Genomic DNA, 15,885 nt, shown 5'->3' with positions numbered 1-15,885 from the left:
GTAACAGAGCAGATTATTGATTTATCAGGCGCTGTCACTGCCGCCTTCTTGTTCTCCATATCAGCGTGTTATCCCTTCCCCTCGTCAATTTACTCTAGACATATGAATTATAACTAATCAATGCTCTCCACTGTAGTCTAAATGGGAAAATAGATTTTCTTTTGTTGTTCCTACATGGTCAAAGGAAAAGATGTGACAAATGACATATCTTTAGACATCTAGGGTCAAGAAACATGAGAGTGGGGCGACACATGTGATTTTTTTCTCTCGTTTTTCTTTCTTTCTTTGCTCGCAAATGTAACGGGTGGTAAATTATGAGGGCAGCCGGTACTGCTAAAATTGGCATCATTTACAGGAAAACTACGCAATGGATTCTCGTGATGAGCGTCATAAAAAAAAAGGGCCACATAAAGATAATGGACCCCTTTGATAGAAGTTGGGATAGAACAGATAAAAATCTGTTGACTGGGTTTCTTTCTTCTTTTCCATCTCGTATTTTCCTGACCCTTCATCTTGCATGGTAAAATGAGACCTTTGTATGGAAAAATCGATATTCATCTGTTCTTAACTATAAGGGAGAATGGGAGATAAGATAAGAATCTGCAAGAACTGATGCACTCATTTCAATAACTGTGTGGCAGTCTAAGACAATACATGACCTTTTTAAGGGGTATTTAAGCTTCATGCATCTTTATTGATCGGACTGCCATTCGATTGGGTGTGTACTTTTTACACAAGGCAACATAAAGTCTAGTATTCACGTGCGATATGGAAATATAAAACTGGGTAACACTTTATTTTAATGGTCCCCTTTGAACATACTTTTGACTGTAAGCAACTCTGCAATTACATATCATCTAACTCTCATTAAAGTATTAGTAGACTGCTAAATATCTGCTAACTGTTTATTGTGATGATCCTCAAACAGACATTCTACTGACTATAAGTAACTTTGCAACTACATGTCAACTAACTCTCATTAGAGTTTTAGTAAACTGTCTGCTAAATATCTGCTAACTCTTTATTGTGATGGTCCTCAAACAGACATTCTACTGACTATAAGTAACTTTGCAAGTATGTGGTAATGAACATGCACTGTTTTGTTATTGTGAATAATTCTAGAAACTTTATTATATGAATGGTTTCAATTTTTAGAACAGATGGTGTTTATCAAATAACACTAAATACTAAAAATGTTATACAAACATTTGTTTTCACATTTTTATTTGGATTGAAACATAACAGCCTAGCAATGTTGGTTGAAAATGTTCTGATTCTTTATGATTGTTCTGTATACTTGTCTTCTTTAGTACTTAAACAATTGTATATTGTTTAATGAGTTCTTTTTGTTATTAAAACAAAAAGTTATTAATTATTTTTATAACGTAACTCAATATTGTAATAATGTATGTACTGTATACTGTGATTAAAGCTTCAGCAAAGTCTAGTGTATCTTGGACGATATGTACACTTGGGATTTTCATGACCAAATACTGTAGGTATAACCTCAGTAAAAGTGCATAAAGTTTAAATATGGCCATATTACCGTACCAGACTCAAAATAAGTAAATGGTTAGGGTTAGATTTTTGTTGTTGTTGTTGTTATATAAATAAACTCAAGGTCCCATTCTATTCCATTATCTGTTCCATTACATATATATTTATGAAGAGCATTCTCTCCATTTACTGTCCTGAACATTCCCCTTTTCCCCTTTATCCAACTTACCAATTTACAATCCATTAGTGATTCAAAACTAATCCATCAGTGATTCATTTTCCGTCAGAAATGTCAAAACATGCGCAACTGTGCCACACACAGTGAAGCATTTAATGAATGGGACTGAATGTATTTTTAGGTAAAGTTAACGGCAGTGATTAGGTTTACAGGAAATGCTCAAGTTCATTTCTGCTCAGAGGTCAAGTTACTCAAGTCAACTAAAATCAAAACAAATGACATCATCGCATGTCAATACATTTATGGACATGAAGTTTTCAGTTTCATTCAGCCTGTCTGCAATTTTTATTGAGACCAATATGAAAATCGGACTGAATTTTTATGTACTGTTGTACATTTTAACAGGTTGCTCTAAAATAAATTCTAAAAATAAGATATCTAGAATTACCAGACCAGATAAAATACTTAAAATCAATAATGATTTTTAATCACCCCTTCTCTTAAAAATGGTTTAAATATGAGGTTTATTTATAAAACTTTTTTGGTAAAAACTTTATTTGAAGATGTAGTACATATTAATACATGCTGGTAAATAACACTTTATGCTGTAAGTCATCTGTTATTACTTTAATGTTTACCCCAACATCTGAACGTGATTTCATCTGAGAGGGACCCAACCACCAACCTAAGTGGAACACAATTTAATTTCGGATGCTGGCTCCCCTAAGAAATATAAATGCACCCCCGGCCCAAGTAGAGTGTCCTAGTGCCGTGCCTGATAGTGCTGATATTTTTTGTTGTTGTTTGTTGGTTTTCGATATTAAACTTTGTGAAAATATTTCAGTGTGTGTATCAGTACTTTTTGAACATTTTCAGTACATTTTAATAATACTCTGATAATATTGATAACCGCAATCATTTTGGTCACTCTAATTGTGAAATAACATTTTCATCTCTGGTCAGTTGTATCATAATCAAATGTAACTTTTTCCCAAATGGCTTTGCAATTTTTTGGGCTTGTGGCTACCCCGTCAAGTCTACAGGTCTGTGATACCTAGTGTGATCCAATTGTGAAGCGTGCTCAGGAGCTACTATGGCATCAGGGCCTTTAAATAGAAAGCACAGGCCTAACTCCCTCAAATTTAGACTTCTTAGACTTTCTAGTTCAAGATAATCCAGTTCCTGATGGCCCTGCTTTCTGTGGTCAAACAGAGTGGAGTTCTGAACAGACCTACCCTATGTACATATCCACAGGCTTACTCTTTCAAGCCATGACACCTAAGTCACATTCTTCCACTTTGGAGGGGTCTGCTGAGAGAAGGCTGGATCTCAGAAGGGAGTGAGATCAGAGACACTCCCTCTGCCTGCAGCCTTCAAAGCGTGGTCTGATAACTAACTTGAACCAGGGAGTTCTGCTTCTCAAAACAAAGAGACAGAAAAAAAGGCCCAACAGGGAATGCTTTGGGGGTACAACTGTGAGAGGAATACAGACTAGTGTTTTTGTCTTTCTCTCCCTCTTTCTTTAATAAAAATACATTTCTGAATCTCCAGGGGAGCTGTGGATACTCTGTGCACACCAACAGGTTTCCCTGGCAAGAGTTGTGAGAGGTCTCTTACCAAGAGAGGGCTGTGACATCCATGGCCAGGCTCAAAGACAAGGCCCCTCGCCAAACGGCCCAGTTGACCATCTCTGGGAAACTCATGCCTGGCTTCCAATCCAATCAAAGACAGCAAACAAAAAGATCCAAGCTAAATGTTCCCCTACCGCTGGCTGGCCAATAAAGCTGTTTGCATTTCATGAACTGAGACCTCAACCAATGCACTCCACACAGGGAATCATTTCCTTTAATCATTTTGAAATTGCACAGCAGTAGCTGCCAGCAGAAATCAGCTCTTGCGGCTTTTAAGTGCACTTCAGACTGCTCTGTTCTTAAATGTCTAAGAGAAAGTCTAAAAGATTCAGAGTGAATCCTGATATGGGGTGTGTTTCCCAAATAAGGACGTAATATGCTACTTAACTACAATGGTATGACGCATTGTTGGAGAAACTAACTAGCTAACATGGCTGTTTTCCGAAAGTGTAGGAACTTTGTTGCACATCTGTCATTCGTACCACATTGGTTAGAACCCTTGACGTCATGCAGCCGGTAAGTAATGACTTTTGCTAATTCATCGATTCAACCCAGATACTTGCTGTAAATAATGAACACAATAGAGGAATATTTTAATCATTTTGATCTCTGTTGTTTTTCTACATTTCCAGATGGTTCCTGTGTACTGCTTATTTTGCTTTTAACTTTTTAAGTCTACATGTCATACTAAGAAGAAATGATGCTTCTAACAACAGATCGAATATGATTTCGGGAAACACCAAATCGTTTAGCTATGTTAATACTGACAGAACTTTAAACTGTATTTAACTAACAATGCTTTTGGGAAATGCACTCCATTACTCTTTGGCAGTACTGAGACTATCTGATAACAAAGTAAATACAAATAAATTTTTAACAAACTACATACAAACTGATAACCAACTATACTATTGCTATAAATGAAAAACAAATCTTTTTAATACTCAACAAAGAGTGAGAAAATCGGCTTAGTCATCATGAATAAAAGTGACTTGTTTGCATTTTCTTAGTGTTACTATGCATGATTCATCAGTTATTCCAAAATATGCCTTTTTATTTTTGACGATCCAATCAATTCTCATTGAAGAAAATCAAGTCACACCCTACATTTTTCTCATTGAATGTACCGTTTCACTCGCTAATACATAAGCGAGTGGAAGTAAAATAGATTGTGAACAGCGTTTCACGTTGGCTTTGGTGGCAAGGTGCAATAAAGGTTAATTCGTTTTATCGTAACCTCATTGCGCATGGACGCAGCACCATGACAGGCTCATGAGATCGCCCCCTGCCAATAAGAGTGAAAGATCCTTGGGTGTCCAACAGGGTGATGAATGGTGGCCATTTGTTATGTGGAGGCCTGGGAAAAGCTCTGCATCCCAATGTCTGCTGCCAGGAGCTTTCCTTTGTCTCTCCGACAGGCCTTCAGAATGGGCACACAATGAGTGGAGCAAGGTTATAGCCAAGCGACGGACAAGGACGACAGAAAAAAAAACAAACAAAAAAAACAAAACGAACAGAACAGTGTGTTCATGCGGGCTGGCAGCTAATATGGAGACTCTAAGAAAAGACCGGATGACTTTAGGATCTTGTTCGCAGTGTTCTTTTTGATGGAAGGAGAGCAGAAAATGCAAGGCGGAATCCATTCTTCATGTAGGAGAGAGAACACGAGCGAACACCTCTTCAATGTTACTGTTTGTGAAGCGAAAAACAGGCTTCCTAACCACAGCTATAATACATTTACTGCCCATAAGAATGTTACATCACACATACACTAAGTGTTCGTTTTTCTAAAAAAACCCACCATGGGCAGTGAAGTACACAATCCCGTTGGGTACGCCAATAAGGCTATTATGGCCATCGCTCGTGGGGAAACTGTAAGCAAAACTAACAATGTGTTTTCCAGCAAGCAATTGCGCCTCTAGCTCCACACTGCATGCTTCCGTGGCTTGTGATGATATTTTGGAGGGAAGCCAAGGGATTACTAGGGGAAGAAATGCGTTTTTTGCTCTTTTTCATGAAGCAAAGCGTTAAGGGCACTTTCCCATGTAATGGAGACAACTTTGGGGCTACATTTTAAGGGAAGGAGCAAAACATCATGGGAATACCTTTAACTGCATTTACTTTTAATCAGTAACATTAGTAGGAAGCAATCTTAGGGTGGGCATTTGGGTATGCCAGTTGGGCATAATATCAATATGAAATATAGAAATACAAATAAACTTTTCACTCTAATGCCTAATGTTTCCACAACGCTGCTTTGTACTTTGGTGGTTAAGAATCGAGTTACAGTACATATTTGTACGGGAAACGCACATCAGATCAATGCTGAATCAAATAGATGGAAAGAGTTGGCTCTATTTAAATCAGCCCAAATAATTTCAGCAGGGCTATTATAGTTAACTAAAACTAGAACCATAAAAAATCCCATAAATAATTAACAATTATTGAATAAATGTTAACAGAAATTAAATATAATATCAAATACAATTATTTTCAAAATGTACATTTTAGCTAGTTGCCAAAGCAACATCTAATTTTCATTTAACATGATGTACTAAAAAGTCTGACACTGCAATAAAAATTCATAAAATTCATATGAAAAAGAAAAACACAACAAAATGATTAAAACTTAAAAAAAAAAAAAAACTATTAATATCAATAAAAACTATAAAAGTATCTCCATGCTAAAATAACACTAGAATACCAGCATTTAAATGTATTCAATTACTCACAGGCAAACTGCAGGAGGGCATCTCGACTCAGGACGATGCCAATGCTGTTTTCAACTCTGCACTGGTATCTTCCAAAATCAATAGCCTCACTCGCATTGTGTATTATTAAGTTCCCATCAATCAAACTGTAGCGGAAATCTGCTTCAGCGTCCACATTTGTTCCGTTGATCAGCCAACTGCAAAAGCAATGACTCAATTAGAAAAACAGAATCAATTATTAGATTCTGAGGGATAAACAAATAAATAAAGATTTATACACTGAGGTAACTAATTCATGACCACTATGCAGAAAATGCTTCTACTTTAGCACTTTTACTGATTGTGTAATGTATGCAACATTTTCCTCGAAAAATGATATGTATATTTGGGACTCTTTCTGTTGATGGAATATAGACATCACATTATAGCTGAAGGAGGAGCTGATCAGGTAACATACAACCTGATGTGTCTTTATATCTTAGGCATGAATATCGATCTAAATTACGACCCAGAACTTCAGTGTCTGAGAACTCAGTAAAGAGTGGATCATACAACCTCGCTAACACCTGTATGTATATATTTATGCATAGGCCTATAGAGACTTTCAACAAATCTTTCAGGTGGTAAACAGATACATTGATGAATTGCTGTCTGTTTCTTAAAGGTTAGAACTTCTGTGAGACTGTAGCACATGCTTGGAGAGTACTGAGTAATATGATGATTCTAGCACATTATATCAATTCTGACTAGGAATCCACATGAGGAAAGTCCAATATTTGCATCATTAGCAAATGCCACTTAGACAGGATAATAAGGATTCACAGTAAAGCTCAAGAGAAATTAAATGTCATTTATTATCCATTTAATAAAACCTTATCCATGATAATGAAATTAGTAAACCGTACCTGTAGGTCGGAACAGGGTTTCCTCTGGCTTCACAATTCATTATCACTTTCTTATCATCTGAATCCAGGGAGAAGATTGCATCATCTGGCTCTTGAATGAACACTGGACCAAACTCCTCGCTCTCTGGGGTAAGATGGAAGAAGAAAGGCAAAAATGCAGTTTTATTCCACGCATAAACAAAATTAATCCAAAATAATAATAATAATAATATTAATACATGACCTGTATGACACACATAAATTTTTTTCTCAAATCTTTCTTTTATTTTATTTTAAGTCACATTGTAAGCAAAATGAGTTAAACTCATTTAACACATTTTGCTTACAATGATACTCATCAATAACAGGATTTTTTTTATTTTTTTTTATTGTGTTCGATCAAGCACAATAAGAAGTCAATTCAGTATTGTCATGTAGCGCGCCAGTACTGAACTGAGTTCTCTTTGGAGTCTTATTGCACTTGAATGGTTTGAAAGCACTTGAATGACTGATTGGCTGATCATAGGATAGGCCTACATGTGGACCATCTTCGGTCGGCCACTCTCTCTTGCTTCGCGGAGCTGCGGAGCGGAACCCAGAACCCAGATCATACATAATACAAGGACAAGATATGCGAGTAGTCTGTGGGCTCAAACCCTGCAAGGTTTTTCTCTACTGTTTCCTTCAGAAAGACACTTCTGATGCCTTCAAGTCCTCCTGGGAAGTTACAACTTATGAGTTTTATTATGATTGGGCTACCACAGAGAATGATGGGAAACGTAGTCTTGTCACACAAGCCTGCTGTCTCATAAACCAGCTAAATGAGTCACATATTTGGCAAACTTTATTGCTATTCCTCAACAAAAAAATACAAAAAAATGCATACAAACTAAAATATGCCATCAACACTCTTACAATAATAAATCAATTTGCTTACGCCATGGATTTTTAATTGACATGCCCTGAATTGAAGAAAATAAAAACCATGCTTCCCTATGGAAATAATGCCATAGTGTTGATGTGTACTACATACAGTATTTACACGACACCCATGTAGGGTAATGTATTTGGATATGTGGTCTATATATAGGCTATGTATGTCGGACACAAAATGATGTTTTAACAATGCAAAAGAGTTTTAGCTCATTCTACCAGTTGGATCTACACGGCAGACGGTCTACATTAGAAATCCTGTTAACCGTCTCATATATGCAGCCCCCAGGGTGAACTCGATAACATATCTCAGTAGAATAACTGAGAGTCCTTCCAATTAGTAACACTCAGGAGATCTGCTCCGTCGGTGCTCAGTGAGTTTATGCTGAACACTGGGACCAATATTAAATCTCAAATTGTATAACAAACAAATGGGACATGTACAATGCATGCTTTGATATAGTATATGCTTTGCTTGGATATTTATTATGCTAATACCATTTTTTAAAAATATAAATATATGTTCCATGCTAAATGTTTTTTTTTTTTTTTTTTTTTTTTTTTGGCGGGGGGTTATCCTAATACCAACTTTTGGGCATGGACCATGCTAATACCATGTTCTGCATTAGTACGATTTTTTTCATGCCAATACCATGTTTTTTGGACATAGAGTATACCATGCTAATACAATATTTTTGGACATGAACAATTAAACATTTTTTGGGGTGTGTGTGTGTTGTTAAAATCATTTTTGGATATGTGCCATGCTAATACAGTGTTTTTTGTTTGCTTGTTTGTTTGAATATGTGTCAAACCAACGCTATCTCACGACCAATTCGTACAAATTCGTATGATTTGTCTAAACCCCAGTGATGGGTATGTTTAGGGGCAGGGTCAGGGGTAGGTTTGGTCGTATAAGGTGCGTAGTGAGTTCGTATGAATTCATACGAATTAGCCACCTCATAAAATAGTTTTGGTCATACTGATACTTTTTTTAAAAAAAGGTATCATGCTAATACATGCACAACTAATGTACTTTTTTTTTTTTTTTTTTTTTTTTTTTTTTTTTACATGAACCATATTAACAATTGTTTTTTGGACATATACCATACCATGTTTCATACACATATCTTGGCTGTACCATATTTTTTGCACACATCATCATCACAAGACTATGTATTTTGGGACATTTACCAATACTGAGGTTTGCTAGGTCTGTGGTATTGTTCTAAGTAACATGTAAATGCTTAGCTACATGCATATGAATATCATTCAGTATCATGGTATATATCATAGTATCATGGTAGTACAAATCAGTGTACCACAGTACCGCCACAGTACTTTTTTTGTAAGGATAAAGCTGTTCATGAAATTATCAGGGCTGCATGAACGGCTCTCCGCCCCCTGTTCAACATCCGCTATGCAATGGCTAAATCTGGCAAATGTTTTTGAGCAGGAACAGAATTAGACAACAGAGATAGAGAAGAGATAAAGGACCTGTGGGCACAGAGTTCACACATAACCTAGTCATTTGCAGTGGCTTGGGAGTGAGCTATCTAAGCTCTGGTTCTATTATTTATGCTCTGTGCTGCATGCATAATAAATCCCAGTGTGTACAGGCTGCAACATCGCCACTGTCTCGAGCTGCTCTCTGCCCAGGTGTCAGCCCACCAGCCTCATATCTGCGGTTTGTGTAGCCAGGCGCTTTACACAACCGTTGAAGGTCTCCAGTACAACCTGCATCATTGCCAGGACAAAAAATACATTTCTTATACATCACAGTCTGTTGGCATATTGACCAGAAAAAGTGTCACATCCCCACAAGAGAGAAGATATCAGATCCGAAGGGAGGGAATGCATTTGCTACGAGCCTAGCATTGAATTCAGTGTAAACAACATACAATACAGGTAAAAGGCCAAGTGACTTTATTTAATATAGCTGAATCAACTTAAATACATTAATTAATATATACCACCAGAACTACATTATATGAACTAAGTTAGGTAGAAATAACTATTTAAAGTAACAAATTCCAGGTTACCATTTTTTGCAATGTGTTGTGGTGTTTGTCATGCTGTTGCTATAGTTGTTAGGGTGTTCTGGGTGGTTTCTAAGTGGTTACGAACTGGCCCAGGTGAAACAAATCCATCCCCAAGCCTCTATGATATTCTAGTCTCTGCACTCTTAAAATTAAAGGTGCTTTATAGGCATCTATGACTCCATGAAGAACCTTTAACATTCATGGAACCTTTCCATTGCACAAAAGTCTATATAGTGGAAAATATTCAGATTATTACAATGTTCTTCACACTAAGAAAATGATGGTTCTTTTATGAACTGTTCACAAGTAATTATAAAGAAACTGCAAGCAACTGAACTAAATCTGACATTTTGAAGTTTTAGTATAGTTATAGTATTTTCTTGTAAAACGCTCTCCAGTAATGTTTGTTATAATCTGATTTAGAAAAGTAAGACTAGTTTCTTTCTTCATCAACTGTTTTCTTTCTTACTATTTTTAAGTCTGATCACTTAGAAAGTAACACATGATTTTATGTATTGTGTCCATGGCACATAAATGATGCCTCAGTTATGATGTCTTCAGTTACACACACACACACACCCACATACCCCCACATACCCTCAATTTTTATTATTATACAAGAGTTATATTACAGTGTACAGGACACACCATTTTTTTTTTGGTAAAATGTTTTGTTTTTTGTTTTGTTTTTTGGAAGTTAAAAACATCCAACATGTAAGTGACTTTAAGCAATACAATATGATTTCACAGCTACCTTCAAAACGAACCCTAAAAATTGTGAGAGAAGAGACCCTCATTTAGTCCATGCTGCTAAGTGCAAAACTGAATTCGACCAATTTGGTAGTCAGCTGTGTTTTCAGTGCATCTGTGCAGACAACAATAGAGTATCTTTATATAAAGCAGTACTTGATTCACTAACACTCAGTCCTCTGGTTGCCTCTCGGCTGACTGTGGGCCTTTGAGATTAAAGAGCGCTCCCCCGCACAAACACTCCCACTCGGCCCATATGCTCCCTGGCTCGCTTCCGTCTCCTCAACACCTCTAGTCACCAGTCATTCTCTGTGAATTATTTACAGATCTGTGTAGCTTGGACAAGCTTTGTGTAATTGGGGATCATTCTCTGACAGAGAAACACAAATGTCTCAGACACTACAATAATAAGGGATTTTTGCATGAATACAATGTGACATGTTTTTGTAGCTAGATGAAGTCATGTCTGACATAAAGGCATTACACAAATGCACATCAATATGAATTATAAATATACTTGCATTTCCATTCAAAAGTTTGGGATAAGTATGTTTTTTTTTAATGATTTTGAAAGAAGTCAAGTTAAAAAGGAGTTATATTTCTATTCATGTGAGGAATGTCACAACACACTGCATTGCCACAGACCAATCAAGACTCCCTATCATGACCCCTGTACACCACCAAAAGTGTCCGAACTGGACCTTGGAGCAGTGGAAGAAGTCCTGTTTTCTTTTACATCTCATGGATGTATGAGTGCGCTGTTTAACTGGGGAAGTGATGGCAATAGGATGCACTGTGGGATGATGACAAGGGGAAACACTGGCTACGGCCATTCATGTGGACGTACATGTTACACGTGCCAACAACCTAAACATTGTTACAGATCAGGTACATCCATTCATGGCAATGGTGTTCCCTGGTGGAAGTGGCGTCTTTCAGCAGGATAATGTACCCTGCCATGGTTTAAGGAACATGATGAAGAGTTCAAGGTGTTGCCCTGGCCTCCAAATTCTCCAGATCTCAATCCAACTGAGCATCTGTGGGATGTGCTGTACCAACAAGTTCGATCCATGGTGGCTCCACCTCGCAACCTACAGGACTTAAAGAGCCTTACTTACTTAAAGAGCCTTGCATGGTCAAGCACCCTCTTACATCCAGGATCTATTACATGCACACACCCCTGATCGGTCTCTAAGGTCTTCAGACCAAGACCTTTTAACTATTACCAGAATACATCTTAAGACAGAGGTGACTGTGCTTTCTGTGTTGTGGCTCCAAGGCTCTGGAACTCTCTCCCTTTAGAATTGAGAACTATGGTTTCTGTGGAATCTTTTGAAAAACACCTGAAGACACATCTTTTTGGACAAGCTTTTAATTATCAATATTGTTTAGCGTTTTATTACATTTTGATGGTATTTTTACAGTTTGTTTTGATTTTATGTTTTACTGTAAAGCACTTTGTGACCCTTCCTTGTCTGTGAAAGGTGCTATATAAATAAACTTTATTATTACTAATGAAGGATCTGCTGCTAACGCCAGATAGTATACACCTTTAGGGGACTTGTAAAGTCCATACCTCTGTGGGTTGGCACTGTTTTGGAAGCGCTCAGAGGACAGCAACCCCCCACGACCGATTATTGGTAGTTAACATACACAAAGCGACACATAGATCTCACGTTTTGGGATGTGGTGTGGTTATATCGGTATTTGCAATTCTAGCAAAATATTGTACCTCACTGCTGCATTACCACCTCACCATCTGTGTTCATATATATCTTGCCCTTTCTCTGACGATTCAAGCCATCACCCAGCACAATGAATTCAGTCTCTCTGTGTGCCAGCCCTCAGGCACAATGCTTTTTACTGCTAGTGTAACTACATTTCATAACTGCTTCAGACATTTAACAATCGCAGGAAACTTTAAAAACACAATTACAAGGTGATACAATTACAAGGTTACAATTACAAGAAGATAAATCTTTCCTTCAGATCACAGAAGCAGTTGACCTGGTAAACGCTCAGACTACATTGGCTTTATCATGATAATCTGCATGTGAGTTGTTTGTGAATCAACATTCATGTCTGATCCACTGATTCCTGATGTTTTGAATCCAATACAATGTCAATACATTTATGGGTTACACATTATTTTACAGAACGTGTACTTACAGTGTACTTACCCAAGGAAGTGCTGGTAATATAAGGCGATTGCATGGGTGAAGGTTAGGTTTAGGGTTAGTACCTAGTTATAACTGTAACGGAGGCCAGCTAGTAGACGCTGTGCGAGTAAACCTCACTCCTCTGATCTAGCGACAGATGCTAGAGGCTGCAGTGTTTAGCCTCCTTGTTAGAGTGCCTGACTCTCACACCAGAGACCAGGGTTCGAGGCCCGCACAGAGCGGGGCGAGTAGGACCTGGGTGGAGGGGTTACATTGGTGACGTGACCCGGATGGGAGTGAGGTTTAGGGGGGTGAGTGTAACGGAGGCCAGCTAGTAGACGCTGTGCGAATAAACCTCACTCCTCTGATCTAGCGACAGATGCTAGAGGCTGCAGTGTTTAGCCTCCTTGTTAAAGCACCTGACTCTCACGCCGGAGACGAGAGGCCCGCACAGAGCGAGATGAGTAGGACCCAGGTGGAAGGGTTACATTGGTGCCGTGACCCGGATGGGAGTGAGGTTTAGGGGGGTGAGTGTAACGGAGGCCAGCTAGTAGACGCTGTGCGAGTAAACCTCACTCCTCTGATCTCAATAGACGGTAAAGGCTGCAGTCTTTAGCCTCCTTGTTAGAGCACATGACTCTCACGCCGGAGACCCAGGTTTGAGGCCCGCACAGAGCGGGGCGAGTAGGACCTGGATGGAGGGGTTACATAACCCAGTTATTGTAATTGCAATAATAAGTACATAGTATGTACATTTGCAACATGACTATAAAATAAAGTGCTACCCATTTATGCCTCATCTGTATGTCTGTGTAAACATTCAGTATATTTACAGCTCAGATGAAGTGTCTGTGCAGTGTAAAACAGCTCCACTAAATTTAACTACATCTCTTACAGTCAGTGTCATGTACTCCGGTCAGTCGTATTGAATAATTATCATATACATGTAAAAAGCCATTTACAGTCTATTTTACCTAATTCAACTTAAACGTTAAGTTTAGTTGCTGCCTCACTTTTTAAAGTATAATCAAATTAGCTGTAGAAGTCAATTCAACTTTTTTTTTAAATAACTTTAAACCAATAAAAAATATTTTGATGAGTTAAAGCAATGGGAAAACATATGTTGCCATGACTTATTGATCATATCATTATTTACAGTGTATCATATTATAATACCATTGGGCACATTGATAAATACAGTGATACAGAAATTCATTCATGTACTTCAAATAATACCACAGTACTACCATGTAACATTTTTGTTACTAGTGCAACTCCACAATCTAACAGAAAGACAGACCTTTAACCTAGTTTTGGAAGCTGAGACAGCATGATATTTCTCACAATTTAGAAATTATCAAGTGGCTGGAAAAGGTCTTTGTTCATCGCGAAGAGAGGAAACAGAAACAGTAATCTGTGCAGTCTCCTGTCAGCAGACTGGGTCTCCAGTGGGAAATAAAACACTCTTTGGAAATATACATTAATCAGAGGTATGGCAGAGCTGCAGGACAGGACTGGTGATCTCTCTCCTGAAATGTTTTGTAAAAACTATGAAGTAATTTGTTGTTGGAAAAAAGCGTCAAATAACTTCCTACTGTAGTTTCACCCCTCAAAGTTAACAGACTCGTTCATTAACAATAAAAATACAGTCATCATTTAAAGAGGCCATGTGATCCCCTTTTACAAAGTCTTGATTTTGTTTTTATGGTGTACTAGAATAGCTTTTCATGCTTATTTTTCACATGTTTTACATTGTTGCAGCACCTCTCTCCCCAGTCTGTCTGTAACTTGCTTTCCTTCTGAAAAGCTCAATGTGCCCTGATTGGTCATATGGACCAGTGTGTTGTGATCGGTCAACCGAGTCGAGCATGTTTCAGAAACGTGCCCTTACCATAATCACGAGTTTCAGAAAAAACAATGTAAAAAAAAAAAAAAAAAGAAGAAAAGCACAAGAGGTCTTCTTTAATTAACCTCATGCCATTCCAAACCTGTATGACCTTACAAAAAAAAATAAAAAATGTAGACTTATGTAGTCGTATGGCTCCCTAGTTCCAATATGATTGCTACATTTTTCCTTTTCTTTTCCACAGAAGAAAGAACATCATACAGATTTGGCACAATGATGACTGAGCTTTAATTTTTGGTTGAACTATTTCTTTAAAACAAATAGGCATGGAAGACTTTTCTTTCTATTAATCAAAAATAAGTGTGTTTGGGAGGGGACGAGACCGTAAGATGCAGGAAACCATTGTAGTTTAACTTTCTTATCTTTCACTTACAGTTCTTCTGGCTGTGTGACACAGAGATGACTAACCATCAAAAGCATCCTTTCAAATTAAACAAAATCCTCAATAACAAGGGCCATTTCTTCAAGCGAGAAAAACCTCGCCAGAGGCGTCAAATTTCCTGCCTAGCGAATGTCTTTGAGAGTTTAATCAACCGTTCGTTCTCTCACTATTAAACAGGGAGTGCTCATGGCAGTACACAATTTCACAGATAGGCTATGACATGTTTGAGTGCACATCATGGAGCCTTTGTATATGTCTAGCAATTATAGTAAAGTGCCTCGGTCTACTCTATTCTATTGTACAGCTCGGTTTGAGCGGGTACAGACTGTTCAGGTATCACCTCAAACAAGGTCTCTCCACTGGCCCACACTGTAATTATAATGAGCAAACTGTGGTGTGTTATCTTAGAACAGAAAGAAAACCAAGTCCTGACAGTTTATGCGAGGACAGTAACAGGGGTTTAGCAAATAAGCACTTCGAACACAACGGCGATGGGCAGAGCTGTACCAAAGAACCCAATGTTCATACCAACGTGAATGTCAGATACAGTTATGGAGAGTGATTTCATGCCTAAATGGCTTGACAGTTCTGACAAAACAGCAGGTTTGGTTCACAATCATGTCAACTGTATTTGAGCTAAATGTTGTGTTGATAGCTCAATACAATCAAACATTATGGCGTTTGGAATCATGGTAGCCAACAAAAAGTCCAAAAACTTCTCCAAACAAGTGTTTTACTGGACATAAGAAATAACTGCATGTATAAATGCTACAATAAACCAGAAACAAAAATTGTATATTACATAAAATAAG

At 37.8% G+C, this 15,885-nt stretch overlaps 1 protein-coding gene across 2 annotated transcripts in view; it reads right to left on the bottom strand.

Moving 5' to 3' along the window:
• Positions 1–15,885, bottom strand: part of cntn5 (contactin 5) — a 315,250-nt gene that overhangs the window by 123,685 nt on the left and 175,680 nt on the right. For both annotated transcript variants that reach the window (XM_084123899.1, XM_084123900.1), the window contains exons 4-5: positions 6,923–7,046; positions 6,039–6,214 (exon numbers count right to left, since the gene is read on the bottom strand). In XM_084123899.1, the coding sequence (XP_083980025.1) occupies positions 6,039–6,214; positions 6,923–7,046 (300 nt within the window). The remainder of the gene's footprint in view (positions 1–6,038; positions 6,215–6,922; positions 7,047–15,885) is intronic.

The sequence above is a fragment of the Abramis brama genome (assembly GCF_963993115.1).
Source record: "Abramis brama genome assembly, chromosome: 9".
In the NCBI taxonomy this organism is placed as follows: Eukaryota; Metazoa; Chordata; class Actinopteri; order Cypriniformes; family Leuciscidae; genus Abramis; species Abramis brama.
This window is presented reverse-complemented; position numbering and strand designations above follow the sequence as displayed.